The sequence below is a fragment of the Lactuca virosa genome, chromosome 8, assembly GCF_052849685.1.
Source record: "Lactuca virosa cultivar CGN04683 chromosome 8, Lactuca_virosa_CGN04683_v6, whole genome shotgun sequence".
Lineage (NCBI taxonomy): Eukaryota > Viridiplantae > Streptophyta > Magnoliopsida > Asterales > Asteraceae > Lactuca > Lactuca virosa.
In genome coordinates this window covers 17,731,383-17,750,577 of record NC_136433.1, presented here as the reverse complement: position 1 = coordinate 17,750,577, position 19,195 = coordinate 17,731,383, and the positions used below count along the sequence as shown (strand labels likewise).

Below are 19,195 nucleotides of genomic sequence, written 5' to 3'. Positions count from 1 at the left end.
TAAATGTAATGACATAATTGAGAAAAAAAAACTCGGTGTCAAAATCGAAATTTTGTTGTAATATAGTGACTTTCTTGCACTTAGAAACTCGATGTCAAAATCGAAATTTTGGTAAAATTAGTGACTTTATTGAAATTCGGGAAAAGTGGTTACCGGGAGAATAGGAAGAACCGCTAATTTGGTTGATATTGCAACAAAATTGTAAATATAGTGACATAATTGAGTAAAAAATAACTCGGTATCAGAATCGAAATTTTATGGTAATATAATGACTTTTTTTGCTATTTGACCTTCAACTTTTTGTCTTTTTTTTTTCGCTTCCGATAAATGTTTTTGAGGCAACATTATATATTAACTAATGATAAAAAAAATATTTTTGACGAAATTATAAACCCTTTAAACTTTCAAAGACAATTGTCCCTTATTGTTTCTATGTTTTTTTGGCCTGCATGATAATAATATAAGATCAAAACTTAAGAAAACATGGACGATGCACCCATTAAGCAAATAAAAATTGAAAAAAGTTATGGCGTCACTTAACCAAATCAACAGAACAAGTAAACATTGTATTTTGGTTTAACTTTCAAGATCCACTTTTCAATATATTAGCAACGACTAACGAAGAGGATTAAGAAAGTGTATGATTTTCTATTTGTGATAGATTAAAAAAAAGATTTGAAATTCTTTTACATTGTAACGTCCTCTCATCTCCTCATATCAAATCTCTATTGTTCCTCCATTTTAGTTTTCGAAAAAACTAAAATTATGTAAATGTTGTTGGACCTAAGCCTACTAATAAATCACATTGGTGAACCTTGAGTCTTATAATAAATAACATGTGTAAAAAATAAGGAAAATGGCATTGTAGCCCAATAATGTTTCTAGAATTGATCTAATCAGTCTCTAAATTTATTTTCTGACTTTATAGGGGCGTAAAGTGATTTTTGTCTGGTTTAAATTTTCATTTTGAGAATTCTAAAGACGTAATCCGGTTACCTTTGCCACATAGACAATTCTCTTGACCCACTTCTAGGACTGTAAATGAACTGAACGTTCAGCGAACAGTTCGTGAACCGTTCGGCGGGAAGTTCGTTTATGTTCGTTTATTTAATAAACAAACGAACATGAACACAAATTATCGTTCGTTTAGTTAAACGAACGAACATGAACAATGGTCTCGTTCGTTCAATTATGTTCGTGAACGTTCGTTTATGTTGTTCGTTTATGTTCGTTTATGTTCGTTCATATAAGTTCATTTTATGTTCACATATGTTTAATTGTGTTTGATTACATTGGTGTATTATATGTTCATTTATGTTCATTTATCTTCAATTATGTTTTTCTTTATCTTTGTTCATTTATGTTCGTTTGTTTATGTTCGTTTAGCATGTTCACGAACATAAACGAACGAACATGAACAATGTAATTTGTTAAACGAACGAACATGAACAAGAAAACTCGTTCGTTTATCCGTTCGTGTTCGTTTATTTGTTCGGCTAACTTAAACGAACGAACATGAACAAGCCCCGTTCTTGTTCGTTCGGTTCGTTTACAGCCCTACCCACTTCCTTGAAACACTTATTCAATGGCCCCATTTTATTCAAAGCAACCTTACAAAGTCTCGACCTTTTCCCGTTTTTGACGAATCTGTGCTACAGAAAAGTGTTATGAATGTAACACCTTTACAGAACATCCATGTTTTGATTGCATTCATGTTCCAAACTCGAAGATTCGAAGAACAACCAGGTATGACATCATCGATTAAGCAATCCTCTATAAGATCATCTCGAACACATCGTAATTCTTCAATATTTGGCTCATCTTCATCAATAGTGATCACGAATCCTAAAGGTTGTAACCTAGAGGCGATTTTATAGGAGGAGATTCTGCATCTGTTACTTTTGTGTTTTGGTTATCTCTGAAGTCGTTGTTGCTTTGGTCGATGTTACCATTATCAGTAATGGAGTTACTACATTTGACGGTGAATGAACCTGACCTTGAGGATGACGATAATCTTAATGTTGGCGAATTGTCTGAGACCGGTGTGGCTGGAAGGCGTGTCTTGATCCAGAAGTTGATGGCTTGGAGTGGTGTCCAAGTATCTTGGAATGTTTTCCAAGTTATTCTAGATTCTTAGTATATCCTTGAGCAATAAGGAATGCATTAAAAAGGAAAGTTTTGTTGGACTAGGTGTCTAAGACCATAACTATTTTGGTTGTACTTGACCCGATTATGAGCATGGTCCTTTTGGGTTGCCTTCACCATAGCAACTGATAGGATGAATTAAGGAGAAAGATGATTAATTATGATTTATTAATATATTATAAGAATAATATATTAAAGGAGAAATCATCTGTTTCTGGTTTTTCAAAGATACCTGCTCCTATTTGCTTTGTTTTGTTTTTTTTTTTTTTGTTTTTTTTGTGTGTCTGAAGCAGAACTGACATATGGTTTTTGTCCCGAAGAAGACCAAATATCTGTTTTTTGTTTTCTTTTCGTGTGCTTGCAGATCTAAATCAACAACTTAACAGTTTGGGTAGAAGCTGAAATCTTGTAGTGATGACAAGATAAGGAAGTTCATCACAACCATCTGCAAAAGAACCTACCTCATTGACATTCCAATGCCCAACTTTAACATCAACTAACTATACAACTTGGAGGATGCTCATGGAGGTGCTACTCGGGATTCATGGTGTATGGGATGTTGTTGACCCCAAATTGGATGACGCCAAGAAGAACAACATCGTGAAAGGTTTGTTGTTCCAATCTATACCGGAAGATTTAATACTCTAAATCGGTAACCTACAAATCAGTAAGGAGATGTGGGACGCGATTAAAAACCGCAACCTTGGAGGTAATCGAGTAAAGGAATCTAGACTCCAAACACTAGTCACTGAATTCGAGAACCTCAAGATGAGTGATATAAGTACGATAGACGATTTTGCTGCAAAATTATCCAGAATTGCTTCAAAATCTGCATCACTAGGAGATGTTATTAACGAACAGAAGCTTGCGAAGAAGTTTCTCACGAGCCTCCCTAGGCGATTTGTGCATATTGTAGCAGCTCTTGAACAAGTCTTGGATCTTAAGACGATAGGCTTTGAAGACGTGGTCGGTCGCTTTAAAGCCTATAAAGAAAGAATCAAGGGTGAAGATAAAGCATCTAAAACATAAGCAAAGCTACTCTATTCTAAAATAGAATCGTCCAACAGAAACAACGAATCATCAAGAGGTAGAGGTCGGGCTTCAAATTAGCGAAGTATAGGACGAGGTCGAGGTAACACACAAGCTCACGGTCACTCAGAATCCTCTAAAAATCGTGAAGATCAAAAGCAAAAGGGAAACAACGCGAGCAAAGAGATCTCTCAAACATCCATTGTTATCGGTGTGATAAATATGGACACTTTGATTCAAGATGTATGCCCGAATCGAACCAAAAACCATGAGGCAAATCTTAATCAGACACACGACGAAGATACAAATCATGAAAAAGGGATGTTCTTGATGATGAATACAATTCAAGAAACAGTGTTCTTGAATAAGGACAAATATATCCATCCAGAAGTTGAAGCAAATGCAGATGAAGACGGGATTTGGTACTTAGACAATGGTGTGTGCAACCACATGACCGACAACTACTCTTAATTTTATGAATTAAATAAGAACATAACTGCAAAGGTGAGATAGATTGTGTGCTAGCATTAAAGGAAAAGGATCAATTTTGTTTGAAGGAAAAAGAGGTGAATAAAAACTAATGAAGTATATTTATTATATCCTATCACTTTGTAGCAATGTTATTAGCCTCAAGCAATCTACAATAACATATTGTGACATTCGGATGAGAGGTGATTTCTTAACCATGCGAGATGGATACGGAAGACTGCTTATGAAAGTCCCGAGAAGTGCAAACCGACTCTACAAAATAAAGTGAAAAGATGGAAAACCACATTGCTTACAAGTCAAGTTCAATGAAAAAGCTTGGGTATGGCACGCACGACTTGGAGACATTAATTTTGGCGCGATTAACTTGATGCAAAAGCTAGCTAAAAGGGTACCGACAATCCAACATCAAGACCAACTTTGTGAATCTTGCATGGTTGAAAAAAAAAACAAAGCAATCGTTTCCAAGTATATAACTACAAATATTCTTGAAATGGTGCATGGATATATTTGTGGACCGATTGATCTCCCTCCCCCCCACCCAAGCGCGTAATATTTATATTTTAGTTCTTATTGATGATTATTCTAGATACATGTGGTCTTTTCTTTTGAAGCACAAAAGCAATGCATCCGGAATTATTAAGATATTCAAGACTTCAATTGAAAAAAGAACATGTAAAAAGATCAATACATTTCATACGGATAGAGGTGGAGAACTCACATCACATGACTTGAACCGTTTTTGTGATGAAGAAGGGATATCACTTATGTTGACGGCTCCTTATGCACCTCAACAAAATGGAATTGTTAAACGGAGAAATTGGACTCTACTCGAGATGACACGATGCCTAATAAAAGCAAAAGATATTCCTAACCAATTTTGGGGTGAAGCAATTCGTCATGCAACTTACATCATAAACTGAACACCAACTCGAGCTTTGATAGGTGTTACACCATTCGAGAAATTCTATGGTGAAAACCAAACCTTGAAGATTTGAAATTATTTGGTTGTGTTGCATATGAAAGAATAGTCTCAAAACATTTGAAGAAGCTTGATGATAGTCACGCCTGTTGGTATATTTTGGAAAGGAACCTAATTCGGGAGGATTTCGGTTATACAATCTGCGGGAAAATAAAATTATTATAAGTGCCTATGCAATTTGTGATGAATAAGACATGGCAGTGGAGTAATGCACCTGAAAATTAAGTTGGAAATGGACCGGATACATTCACGGTTTTTTGGAGTAATGAAAAAGCAGCCCAATTTAATGGTGGTTCGAGCCCAATTACAACTGAAATCGAACAACCCACCGATCAGGCCAACCCCGACCAAACCGATGGCACTTATCACGATGACAGCAGCCCATCGCAACCTAGTGATGCTAATAATGATGCAAATTTTGTCCTACTTTGACAGTCTACTCAAACTTCGGTATTGCCAAGAAGATTAAATGAATATAAGCTAAGTATGGATCATTTAATGTTGACATTCAATGAAGAACCAAATAATTTTAAGGAAGCCAAAGTGAACAAGAATTGGCTCGAATCAATGAAGGCCGAAATTGATTCCATCGAGAAGAACAACACATGGAAATTAGTTCCTCCACCTAAAGATGTTAAACCTATTGTGACAACCCGGAACTTTAATCTTGTACAATTAATCAATTCAATCATTATTCAACTTGTTTTGTCGATTTCTAGTACTATTCAAGGGTTCATTTAAATGTTCTAAGCTCGATTTTGACCAAGGTTGAGATTAGGAATAAGTCAGCATGCCACATTGTGACATCCCCATTTTTCACGGCCAGAAAAGACCGATTTTGTTTATGCTTTATAAAAATCAGAGTACCTCTTTTAATAAAAATGTTGCGGAATTTGTTCCCAGAAAAACATGATAAATACGTTATCAAAGCATTTCCGAAGAAATGTATTTTTATCCATTTTAAAACATTTGGGATGTCATCGTCAATACAGAAACATAAGCATAAACAGAACTTACATTCATTTACACTAGTGATCTACATCCCTTTTAAATCTCTCAGTGTAAAGTAGCTTCATATCGACACCTGTGATACAAATAAGCTTGAGTGGGTCAGGTTGGGAAACCTGGTGAGTACATAGGGTTTTCAACCCACAATAATTTAATTATTATGTTTAAACATCAAACAATCAACCCAATTACCCATCCCCATTATCTTCCTTACTCTTAAGGATCTACCCTAAGAATCATCTATCCTGCATTCGTTCATTTCGAAGCCCATTGCTTCCAGGGTTTATATGATAGGCACTAAGTCCATAACTGCCAATGCTTGTTCGTAAAGCACTAATTCCATAGCTGCTAAAGTTCATTCATCGGGTACTAAATCCATAGCTACCGGTGTTCAGCTAATAGGTACTAGATCCATAGCTACCAACGTTTATTTAACAGGTACTAAGTCCATAGCTACCAATGTTTATTCTATAGGCACTAAGTCCATAGCTGTCGATGTTATTTGTTAGGCACTAAGTCTATAGCTGCCAATGTTCACTCATATCATATTTCATCTCTCATCATTCATCTACCCATGTTTTACCCAACATATTCGTAGATATAAAATACATATACATTTTAAATTATTTAAAACATGTATAAAATCGTTCATCCAACATAGAAAACAAGTATTCAAATAATATGCACACATACCACGTAATTTATATAAAATACTTCATATTTATGTGTAAGATGAAAGTAACTATGCACTCACCTGCAATGGTGGTGACTCGGTACTCGGACAGCACTTCGTTTACTTTAAAACGAATTTCCGTTGACAAAACCTAGTATCATTTCCACTAGAGTTTAGTCTAATGTTCAACGAGACTAATTAATAGTCTAACTATTATTACTATTATATAAGCGTTAAACAATACTCTTCACCCACTATGTACAGACAGGGGCCAGACATGAAACACCCAAGGACATGATCATTTTGGCATATAGCACTTTTGAAATCCAACAACCCAGGCGGCCCTTCAAACCGGATTCCCCGCACCGCGAGTGGTTAAAAAGATATTATAACGACACTTATATAACTCGTAATAATAGCTCACATAATTATTATAAGGTCCTAATAACGTTACTATATTTAAATAAAAGCTATATTAAAAATTAGGTAGGCGTATCTTACCTACGAGGGGGTTTGGCTAGGAGCCACGCTCTGCAGGGGCAGAACTTCCGAGCCGAAAGCTCTTCTTCTCGGAGCCGTCGAGCGCTCCGGGTCTTTCTTCTAGCGCTAGGGGAGTTTTGGGAGGTTTAGAGAGAGAGTAGAGAGAGAAGGGTGGAGGTGTGAAGAAATGAGGGTGGAAGGGGTTGTATTTATAGGGTGAAATATGGCTGAAATTAGTGCCACATGTCACCATCTAGTGGCAAGCCTTGGGGAGAAAGCAATGGCCAAGATTGTGCCACGTCACCCTTTTGCAGCAGCGCCCTGCTGACTTCTAAACCCCGTAACTTTCGCATACGAGCTCCGTTTTCGACGTTCTTTATATCCACGCTTAGGTAAAAATAAGATCTACAACTTTCATTTTGACTCTGTCGGCTAATTCTCGACCGATCTTAAATTTAACAGTACGAGGAGATTATACTGTTAAATGTCCGCGTAAAATTCATAACTTCTACATACGGACTCCGTTTTCGTCTGTCTTTTTACCGTTGAGTTCCTATTAATGAGATCTTCAATTCTCCTTAGGTCGCGTAAGCCAAAAACCGCTCGATCTAAAATTCGAGTTTCGGGCCGTGCACTACTATGCCAAATCTTAGAAAATTCATAACTTCCTCATACGAAGTCAGATTTGGGCGTTCTTTTTATGGACGCTCTCGGTTTAACATATTCTACGACTTTCGTTTAGATTACTAAGGCCAAAAGTCCTCTATCGTAAATTCACTATTTACGTCTCCCGGTGCCGTGCCGGTTTTGTCGTAAAACTTCGACGGGCCATAACTTCTTCGTTATAACTCGGATTTCGGCATTATTTATATGTACGGAACCTTTGTAACATATAATATGACTTGGTTAAGATTATTAATTCTAAATAATCTTCTATTAAAAATTCATTTTTGACGCTTATCGTCTCTAAATTGACTAGCCCGAATCTGCGGGCGTTACACACATAGTGAGAAAATCGGGCCATACACACCTCTTGGAGGAGTGTACGGCCGTACACATGGGTGTGCGGCCGCACACCCACTCCCTTGGCAGCACACTCACTTTTGGGCAGCACCCTTACTCCTATATAAAGGGTAGCCTCCTTCCTTTCATTCCTTTAGCACCTTGGCAGCACACAACATCATTTCCTCTCAAGTTTCTCCAACTTTGAACCTCCCAAAGCTTCAAGAACGTGAGTACTTCTTCCTCTAGCTTACAATCCATGAAAGACCTTTCTATCTAAGCCTTATGGGTGCAAAAATGGACATGTTCTTTGTGTTGGAAGTGAGTGCGGCCGCACACCTTCTTAAGGTGTCCGCACACCCTTAAAACACCCTCCAAAGTGAGAGTTTGACTTCCATATTCGAGATAGACATGCCCCTAGCCTTGTTGTACCTTGGAAATGGCATTTTTGGACACTTTTGTGTGGGGTGTACGACCGCACACACCTGTGTACGGCCGCACACACCCTTGTGCGGCAGCACACTCCAAGTGTGCGGCAGCACACCCAAGTGTGCGACCACACACCCTTGTGTGCGACCACACACTCATTCTAGGACCATAAACCCACTTCTAGGACCCTTATCTTGCACTACAATTGAGTATAGACCTTGAACACTTCGTGGATGTGAGTATGGACCTTGAGAACACTTTGAAGACACCTCATTTCATGAGTGTACGGCCGCACACCCATTGGGCCGCACACTCATGGCCGCACACACACTCTAGGAGGCCATACACCCCCTACACTCAACCCTACAAGGTCCTATCACTTGGTGCAAATGGTTTCAAGTCCCTAGAATGGTTTTCCATCACTTATAGTAGTGAAATACCTTCATTTGACTCATTTATGTGTCATTGCGTATTATTTAGGATCGAATCGTGTTCAAGGCTTCACTTGAACACCCAGCTTTCCGTATCGATCCTTCAATCAAACCATTTACCCGAGGTGAGTTCATACCCCTACATTTTCCGTGTTTTTAATGTTTTCAGGGGGGAATACAAGCCAAAGTCTAAGTATTTTGTTAAGTTTTAAACTTATTAATGCAGTCCAACGATTTCCACGTTTAATAACATATTCAGATATTTTATCTCTTTTTGTAATATGTTGAGCATAAAGGGAAACTTCTATTTTGGCAATCCAACTTCATAGCTTTCAGAAAGGTTTTTACAAAGCATTTTCCATATCAACTCTAATAAACTATAATGGGTATAGTTTGGGATAACCCTCTAGGCAGTCTCTACTTAATCAGATTTCATAAATGAACATATATAAACTATGGTAGATTTAGTTTATGTTATTTATTTTCTCGGGAGTATAAAGTACTATTATTCAAGGATAATTATTGTTTTATACTGTTTCTCGCTAGTAAACTAGATTATACAGAATTGTGAGGCTCTACTTCAATACTGTGCACTTAGGTGTATAGTGATAAATCCTTTTAGTATAACCAGAGTCTCCTGGAGGGAGAGCGTGAGATTTGTGAATAGATCTATTCGGGACTGACAATCCCACACCAGAACTGCTAGCTACAGTTAGGCGGGCACGCCTGTGGTGAACAAATGTCATTTAGCTTAACGCCTGAAGAACGTTATAAAGGTCTCTCGGTCATATCAAGTATGGTTATACGACTCGCAAATAAGTATAAACTAACTTTGTTTACGGACTCTACCCTTCATTTGTTTTATTTTGAGTAATAAAACTACTTTTATATATACTGATAGTATTCAGGGATTTCAAAACTGGCATCTCTACCTCTAGGGCGGACAACATGTTTTCTAAAACTGATGGTTTATCTTCTACTAATTGATACTCTTTCAACGCTACCTTTCATAAGAAAATATAAGATTTTCTTGAGGAACACTTTTCAAAGAATCAAAGAACATTTATCTCTAAAACTAAATGCTTATGAACTGACCATCTTTATGCTGATATTCTTTCAAAACTGCTTGTATTCTCAGGGAATTAGTAGACATGTACTTCCAGGAATTCGGTGAAGTCGGAGCAATAAGAGTCATGTTTTCTATATTATACATACTTTTGATGTATTTAAAACAAGTTTCAAAATGATGTAAACACTTTTCATATTTGTATTCAATGTTTGGTTGTGTTTACTATGCTTGCTATACATATGTTGTGATACTACGCATAACGTCCTCCACCCCGGAACGTTTCCGCCATCACGGTTTCGGGGTGTGACACCTATCGGGTTAAGATGGTTGTATAAAATTAAAAGAAATACGAGTGGATTACCTTACAAGGTACAAAGCGTGTCTAGTGGCTAAAGACTATGTATAAGAGCAAGGTATTGATTTTGATGAAGTATCCGTGTTGGTAGCTCGATTCAAGACAATAAGACTATTGATTGCTCTCGCAGAAGGGAATGGATGGAAGATACATCACTTGGACGTAAAAATGGAATTCTTATATGGTGACTTAAAATAAGAAGTGTACGTTATCCAACTGGAAGGTTTCGTTAAGCAAGGTGAAGAAACGAAAGTCTACAAATTAGCAAAAGTTTTATACGGTCTTCGACAATATCCAAGAGCTTGGAATTTGGAGCTCAATAATATGTTGAAAAATATGGGTTTTCAACGATGCATGCAAGAAAAATCGGTTTATGGAAAAGTTTCAAATGGAGAATATATAATTGTTGCGGTTTATGTAGATGATTTATTCGTGACGGGAACAAGTCTAGAGTTCATAAACCAATTCAAGAAATTAATGGCATTGCAATTTGAGATGTCAGACCTTGGTGAACTAACTTGCTACTTGGGTATTGAAGTATTGCAAGAAAACGGTTATGTAAAGGTAAAGAAAGAGAATTATGCCATGAAAATTCTGAAAGAAGCTGGTATGGAAGACTGTAATTCAACTCAATTTCCTATGGAGCCAGGACTAAAATTATCTAAAGCTGGAGATGAGCCTGAAGTTGAAGCTAACCATTATCGAAAACTAGTGGGTTGCTTACAATATCTCTTACACATTCGTCTCGATGTAGCATATTCGGTTGGAGTAGTTAGCAGTTATATGCAAAGTCCAAGAGAATCTCATGCACGTGTTATTAAGCAAATTCTTTGTTACTTGTGTGGTACAACATCTTTTAGGATAATACATAAACGAAGTAAAAATATGAGCTTGTTAGGTTACAGTGATAGCAGTCACAATGTTGATGTTGACGATGGAAGAAGTACAACAGGACATGTTTTCTACCTTGGTGACTCACTTATCAGTTGCTGCTCCTAGAAGCAATATACAATAGCTTTTCTCCTCAAGTGAAACTGAGTTCATGGCAACTACTGCAACTGCGTGTCAGGCAGTTTGGTTAAGGGAGTTGTTAGCTGAGTTGAAAGGAATGAAGAAACAGAAGGTGCTGATTTGCATAGACTACAAATCAGCAATTGCACTGTCAAAGAATCATGTCTTTCATGGAAGAAGCAAACACATCCACACTCGATTCCACTTCATTCGAGAGCGTGTTGAAAACGAGCAAGTAACAGTTGGACATATTTCAGGAGACAAGCAACGAGCAGATCCACTTACGAAGGCCTTAGCTTGGATAAGGTTCATATAGATGAGATTGTTACTTGGTGTGCAAGAATTACCCTCGACTCAAACATTCAGGGGGTGATTGTTGGCGAACTGTCGTCGGTGTGGCTGGAAGGTGTGTCTTGGTCCAGAAGTTGATGGTTTGGAGTGGTGTCCAAGTAACTTGGAATGTTGTCCAAGTTATTCTAGATTCCTAGTATTTCCTTGAGCAATAAGGAATGCAGTAAAAAGGAAAGTTTTAGGTGTTTACAAGTTTGTTACCTAGTTATATGCTAATGTGTCTAGATTGGTGTGTGTGTGTGTGTGTGTGTGTGTGTGTGTGTGTGTGTGTGTGTATGTGTGTATATATATATATATATATATATATATATATATATATATATAGATCTTGTAAACACAAGTAGATTGGAATTTTGTATTAGTTTCTTCGTAATAAAAGTGGTGTGAGTTTATGCAACTTACTTTTCTGTTATATACTTTCTATTAACTTTACAAAAGGCTTTGGAGCGAATGTAAAATTGGATATTCGTGAACTAAATCGAGGATTAGGTGTGGTTTCAATGCTTCCTATATAGCTTCACAGATGACAATTTCAAGAACTCTAGTACGGTACTTGAAAGAAATTGAAGCGCCGATTTAATTTTCAATGGGGTGTGGCTTTATCTGGTCAATGAAATGTATTGGAACATGAAAGTAGAAAGCCATAGCGATGGAAGCCAAATCAATTTTATTGGGGATGATTTTCTTTAAGATATATATTTTATTGGGAATGACAAGGTAGCTTCACGTGCTTACGTGCATATGGAGCTGGTTATAAGTGAGAACAAAAACAGGTCAACATACATTTTATCTCCCTATAAAGCCAACAATTAAGTTTAGGGACTGATTAGATCAATTCTGAAAACATTGTAGGGTTATAGTGACATTTTTTCTTAAATATAAAGAGAAAAAATTTATAGGGCTAGATTGATATTACATAAGAAATCAGAAGTTAAAAACTATGTGCAAAAACTCAAAAGTTTAGGGACAAAATTTGTAATTTACCTAAGAATATACTGAAAACTGAAACCTATGCCTCGTTACACTTGTTCGTGATCTTTGGATTACCGAATTGCTGAGTGAAATAACTAATATGGCAGAATATGAAGGAATCATATTGGGCATGGGAAACCCTCTTCTCGACATTTCAGCCATAGTTGACCAAGATTTCCTCACAAAGTACATATATCGCTCTACACCTGCAATTTTTTTGCTCAAATAACTTTAAAACAGCTTCTAATTTGATCTGTTTCGCAAGTAGGTGCGGTTTTTCATGTTGTTTCTTCCGATTTTCAATTCTAAAAATTTAGGGTTCTTCATTAAGAGACTATATATTTTAATCAAGCAGCTACACAGCTAAGATACGAAATTATGGAATTTTCGGTAGGTGAATCCAAATAAGATTGAAATCAACCTTATAAAACATCTCCAATTCTCACATAAACGCGATTGATGAAGATATGGACAATTCCAATGCATATGAATTCGATTCATCAACCTTGCTAATTGTCTGTTTCTCTGAAATTTCAGATATGGCCTGAATCCAAACAATGCTATCCTTGCCGAAGACAAGCACTTGCCTATGTAAGACGACGATTCTTATTATTAAGCATTTGACATTTTTCGTTGTATATTTTTATCTTATTGCATTGTAATTACTATATTTTGCTACTGTTTTTCAAAAACAGATGACTCCAGTATTTCATTATCCATTGTAAACTCTGCATTATTTGTTCAGATTTATGGTCTTACTCTGATTAATTCTTGTTAATTTCTTTCCAGGTATGATGAAATATGTTCAAAATACAACGTAGAGTACATTGCTGGAGGTGACTTCACACCTTTCAAGAAACCTACATCACATATTTCATATTTCAGATTTCATCTTTTAGATTTGTTATTGGATTAATTTCTAACATATCATTACAGGATCCACTCAGAATACCATCCGAGTTGCCCAGGTAAAGATACAATACCTTCAAATTTTCATCCCAATTATCTTATAAAAAAATAAAAAAATGCAACACTTTTTTTACCATTTTTCTTCTGGTATTCAGTGGATGCTTCAAATACCAGGTGCAACAAGTTTTATTGGTAGCATCGGAAAGGATAAGTATGGGGAGGAGATGAAAAAGAACTCAAAACTTTCTGGAGTTAATGTAACAACTAACAATCTTCTTCTTTTTGCATACACTTTAGAGTGTTTTGTATTTCTTTTTCCTCCATCAATGGCTGAATATAATGATGATGATGATGATGATGATGGTATCAGGTGCACTATTATGAAGATGAAGCTGCAACAACTGGTACTTGTGCTGTTTGTGTTGTTGGCAATGGAAGGTCTCTTGTTGCCAATTTGTCAGCAGCCAAATGCTATAAATTGGACCACTTAAAAAGACCAGAAATTTGGGCACTGGGTATTAAATCTTGACCTGAATTTTGACTTTTCCTTTTCATTATCAACAACATAACCAATTTGGATTTTGGAGACAGTTGAAAAGGCCAAATACATTTACATTGCTGGTTTTTTCCTCACTGTGTCACCTGAATCAGTTCAGCTTGTAGCTCAACATGCCACTGTAACCAACAAGGTAAAATCACCAAACACTCCTTTCAATCTCAATCTGAATTTTCTTTCTTTTTCATGTGCCATGTTTTTAATCTTTGTAGGTGTTTATAATGAACCTCTCTGCACCATTCATCTGTGAATTCTTCAAGGATGCTCAAGATAACGCATTACTGTTAGTCTAATCATTATCAGTCTTTTTTTTTTATTCATACTATTCGTCTTTATTGTATCTTTACAAAAAAAATAAAAAAAATTCAGGTATGTGGATTATGTTTTTGGAAATGAAACTGAAGCAAGAATGTTTTCAAAGATTCATGGATGGAATGTAAGTATTAAGTATATGATTTATTTAAAAACCTTAAGCTTGGATATATTATATATAATAATCTTTAAAATTGTTCTGTTTTCACTTTTCACTTTTCAGACAGATGATGTTGAAGAGATTGCTATTAAGATTTCCAAGTGGCGTAAAGCATCAGGAACTTACAAGAGGATTACTGTGATTACTCAAGGGGGCAATCCTGTCATTGTTGCTGAAGATGGAAGAATTGAAAAATATCCTGTGGAGTTGTTGCCTAAGGAGAAACTGGTTGATACAAATGGAGCAGGTTTGTCTTGTAGATTTAAGTATTTTGTCTGAATTATTTGTATGCAAGTGTTTTAAGATCATTTTTTAACATTATCAGGTGATGCATTTGTTGGGGGATTTTTGTCTCAATTGGTTCAGAAGAAACAGATAAAGGAATGTGTGAGAGCTGGTTGTTATGCATCCAATGTGATTATACAAAGATCAGGCTGCACATACCCACAAAAACCCAATTTTAGTTAAACTTTTGATCGCATTATTTAGTCTTTTAATGTGTAGAGTTTGCACATTTTCCATTAGAGTAATAAGATATGATGGTATTCTCTTGTTGAATGCTGATAGTGATAAGCTATTCAATCAATAATCACTTCTAACTCCTTCAATATATTCAATTCACTATACATTCTATTTTCTTAACTATTTAGATCATAACTCCATGTCACAAGTTTTGTACTATTTTCGAGTAATGTAATTTTTTTTTATATAGTTAAAGCAAGAAATCGGTTCCAATGTTGGAGAAAGACAACAGAACAAGCACCACATATCTCCGTAACTAAAGTTGAAACATTGAGGAAAGGGGGCAAATAAGACAATTCACATAATCCCAATTCCTAGAAAACCCTAATTCCATCTATCTCTCTACCTCCAAACATCGAGAAAACGCTAAGAACTAATAAAATCAGATCAAATCAAGATCGATGTTGGTACCAGAAGCAGTAGCATAACCTTGAAGAGCATCACCAGTGAGCCTACAAACCCTCCATTCCTGCATAACAGTAGCTCCCATTTCCTCGTAGAACTTTATCGCATTCATATTCCAATCCAGCACAACCCACTCCACCCTCCCGTACCCCATCGCCACAGCTTGTCTAGCCACCGCCGACAACAGCATCTTCCCCAACCCCTTCCTCCGATAACTCTCCCTCACAAACAGATCTTCTATGTAGAACCCTGGTTTCGCCAGAAACGACGAGTAATTAGGGAAGAACAGAACGAATCCAGCTACGATCACTCCTTCCTCCATCGTCGATGACTTGAAGACTTCCGATTCGGGATCGGAGATCGGGTAATCGAGATTTAGGGTTTTGTGGATGGGTGTGAATTTGGGGTGGTGGGCGATGGAGGAGGAAGGAAACGGTTTTGTGGAAGCTTCGATGAGGAATACGGTGAAGGATTCGAAGGGGTTGTCTTTGGAGAAGAGAGTGGTGGAGAGGGAGGGTTCGGTGGCGGAGCATAGGTCGGTGAGGCGTTCGAATACTGCCATTTGGTAGATCATTTTGTGGATAACCGGGACGTCGAGTCTAGTTGCGAGGCGGATCCTGGTGAAGAGTGGGTGGCTAGTCGGGAGATCCATGTTGAGCTCAGGGGTGGTGATTGGGAGTGGTGGTGGTGCTGCGGCGGCCATTTTTCTCTCAGTTGGTTAACGTCGGCGGTTTTCTACGTTTCTCAAGAATCAGTGGCGTTTGGATAGGGGTCGAGAGTGTATGTGGTCCTATATAACGTCATGGACTCATGGGGAAGATGGTGCCGAGATACAATACAAGGGTAGTTTTGTCTTTTTCTTCTTTTAAACCATTTTAAAAGATATTCATTTAAAAAAGTTAAAACTTCAAAAATTCAAATTTGACATATAATTTTAGCATATAAAATAAAGCAACTTATCAACACTTTTATTTTTACTTTTGTCTGTTCATGTGTACTTTGAGAAACGAATTAAAGTTTTTACTTGTAAATTTATTGGGAAATAACAAATAAAAAGAAATAATAATTATAGGTTTTGCCAGTTTAAGAACGATCATCTCAGTCTCCAATTTGTTGGTTTAAAAAATTATCATGAAAATATATTTAAGTCACCCAACTTTAACATATTTTTCTGAATTAACTGTCATAATAAAAAATCGTATTTTTGTTTTTTTTTTGTTTGCTAAAGACGGTATATATATATATATATATATATATATATATATATATATATATATATATATATATATATATATATATATAAAGGTTGTAAAAATCGTTCGACGTTAGTTAGTCGGTAAACTGGGTTTAAAGGATTAATCGGCTAGGCGGTGATTTATCGGGGACCATTAATTGCAAATTTGTTGAAAGTTTAAAAAATTAAATATGACTAACATCATATCAAAGTTCGTAAATATCACTAATATCATAACAAAATAGGTTATTATGATTAAAACAACACTAATCAAACCTAAAATAGTTTCTATTGAGATATAACTTATTCACAATGTTAAAATTTCATTGGGTTCTACTGTTTCACTCATTGTGTATGCAGTGATTAATCGTCAGGCGCCCTCTAGTCGGTCGAGTAGCGCCTAGGGATTAGTCGGAGATTAAACGGAACCTAGTCGAAATTTTTACAACACTGATATATATATATATATATATATATATATATATATATATATATATATATATATATATATATATATATATATATATATATATATATATATATATATATATATATATATATATATATATATAGGCGGTTCAAATGAGAACAGTAAGTAACGTAAGAACACCACTATATGTTATTATTCTGCTATGAATTTTGAATATACAATTTTATGACATTATTCATCAACATATATATGAATAATCACACATTAATATTCATATTAAAATTTACTAAGTTAGTATATATATATATATATATATATATATATATATATATATATATATATATATAATAAAAACCTCTCTAAGGTGCCACTTGTTATTATTTTACACTTCCTTTGTGCCACGTGTCCACTTTTTGTTCACCATAATTTTGTTTTCCCGCTCATTACCTCTACAGATATCTTATCAATTGTTTTCTCGCTCAACCCATGTATCTATCTTTTTTGATTTTTCTAAACTGTTCCCCTGAATATCTCCTCAATTTATGCATATATTTATGACTAATTTACTAATTTCCAATTTAGCCTCATATTTCAATTTCAATTTGAAGGCGAAAGCAACGCATCTGTTTTCAATTTAAGGAGAATGACGGTGCTTTCTCTCTCTCTCTTTCTCTCTCTCTCTCCCTCTTTTCGCCACCCCTATTTCATCGTCGTCTACTGTCAAGAACACTATCACCGGTTGCTTGCAAGTCTTCATGAACCTAACCCTAAAAAAGCAGAGTTATAGTCTACTGATGGGAAGGTTGTTCGATCTTTTATCTTCATCTCTATTTCGTGCACCGTTTCAATGTGCAAAAAAGACAATCACCAGAAGATGTCGTCGTAGATGCTCTTCGCTCTGCTAACTTCAACGGTTATGCAACAAAAGGCGATTCTCTTCAAGCAAGAAGGTATTAATTATTGATATCCCATTCGTCCTACTGATCCTTTTGGTAGTTTGATACTTTGATTCAAAATCGAAATTCATATCCGTTACTGGTAAATCATCATCAAATGTTTGTTACTCCCGTGATTTAACCTTTGAATAGTTGATTTATATTTCTTCATCTGTTGAATAATTTGTGTCATATTTTAGGCCTAAGAAAATAAATTGGTATGCCTAAATAGTATTTACATTCTTATTTATATCCCCATATAACTTATTTGTTGTAAGCATACGTAATTGAATAATTTACTTTTATATAATGAGGATGCTTTTATCTTCTTATATGAAAATGAAATGGAACAAGAGGTAAAACTATCTTCCATTTATATGAAACTAAGCACAATTAAGCTATTTAATTTTTTTTCTTCTTCATGGTTTGGTGATCCATGTGTCTCTCTGTTCACTAGGCTTGGGTGAGTTGCAGCTCGAATGTTCTTGTCAGGATCACCGAAACGTAAGTTAGATAATATAAAGTTAAATTTATTGGAAAAAAATCTAGATTTATATTGATAAATATGATATGTTTGAATAGTGTATTACTATGCACAATTTTTGAAGGTGAAATAGTGGTTGGGACAAAGCATTTGCAAGAGTTGATAGAGTTGTAAGTATTAAACTACAAGAAAATATCAAAATTAACTTTACTGCTTCTACAGTTAACACCCAACTATTGGTTTACTTTTAGGATGTCAAATGGAATTCAATCAGCAGACCATTCCGATATGCTCTACTTTTAAGTTACTCGACTTCTAAAAAATTAACCTCATTAAATTTTTTCATATAAAATGTTAGAAATCTATATATATATATATATATATATATATATATATATATATATATATGAATATTAAATAAAAAAATTTGTGTGATTGCATACAAGTAGGTCCTTGCTTGATTCCTGTGAGCCCTTTAAGACATTCTATGTCTTGGAATAAGATGATTTAACAAATAAACAAAATAGAGACTCGAAACGAGATTTCAATTACCATATTACATGATTGGCCAACCAAGTACTCAAAGAGGTAAAAGTCTTACTTAACAGTCAAATACTATGTGTGTACATAGGATATGTTTGTGTGTGTGTGTGTGTTATATGTTTCACAGTACCCACTTATAATATACTATCCTTGACTTTCATTTCCTTGGTTTGTTTACTTATTCATTTCCGGTGGATGGATAATCATATTGTAGCCTTTTAACTTTTGTTGATTTTTTCTGTTTTATCTTTGTAATTGATAAAAACACAATCAACAGATCTA

General features: G+C 35.6%; 2 protein-coding genes across 4 annotated transcripts; one reads left to right on the top strand and one right to left on the bottom strand.

Moving 5' to 3' along the window:
• The first annotated feature begins 12,489 nt into the window (after positions 1–12,489).
• Positions 12,490–14,959, top strand: LOC145129707 (adenosine kinase 2-like). Of its 3 annotated transcripts, none has more exons than XM_079064487.1 (11): positions 12,490–12,609; positions 12,961–13,014; positions 13,213–13,259; positions 13,360–13,391; positions 13,488–13,589; positions 13,703–13,847; positions 13,924–14,021; positions 14,101–14,171; positions 14,258–14,324; positions 14,424–14,607; positions 14,686–14,959. In XM_079064487.1, exons 1-11 carry the CDS (start codon positions 12,524–12,526, stop codon positions 14,826–14,828), a joined length of 1,029 nt encoding a protein of 342 aa, XP_078920613.1. In that variant the 5' UTR covers positions 12,490–12,523; the 3' UTR covers positions 14,829–14,959. The 3 variants fall into 3 exon arrangements, with proteins under 3 accessions (XP_078920613.1, XP_078920614.1, XP_078920615.1); XM_079064488.1 differs by having other exon boundaries at positions 12,494–12,691; XM_079064489.1 differs by lacking the exon at positions 12,490–12,609 and adding an exon at positions 12,701–12,813.
• Positions 14,960–15,097: 138 nt separating this feature from the next.
• Positions 15,098–16,076, bottom strand: LOC145129709 (GCN5-related N-acetyltransferase 8-like). The gene has a single exon (XM_079064490.1). It carries the CDS (start codon positions 15,988–15,990, stop codon positions 15,265–15,267), a length of 726 nt encoding a protein of 241 aa, XP_078920616.1. The 5' UTR covers positions 15,991–16,076; the 3' UTR covers positions 15,098–15,264.
• Between the last annotated feature and the right edge of the window lie 3,119 nt (positions 16,077–19,195).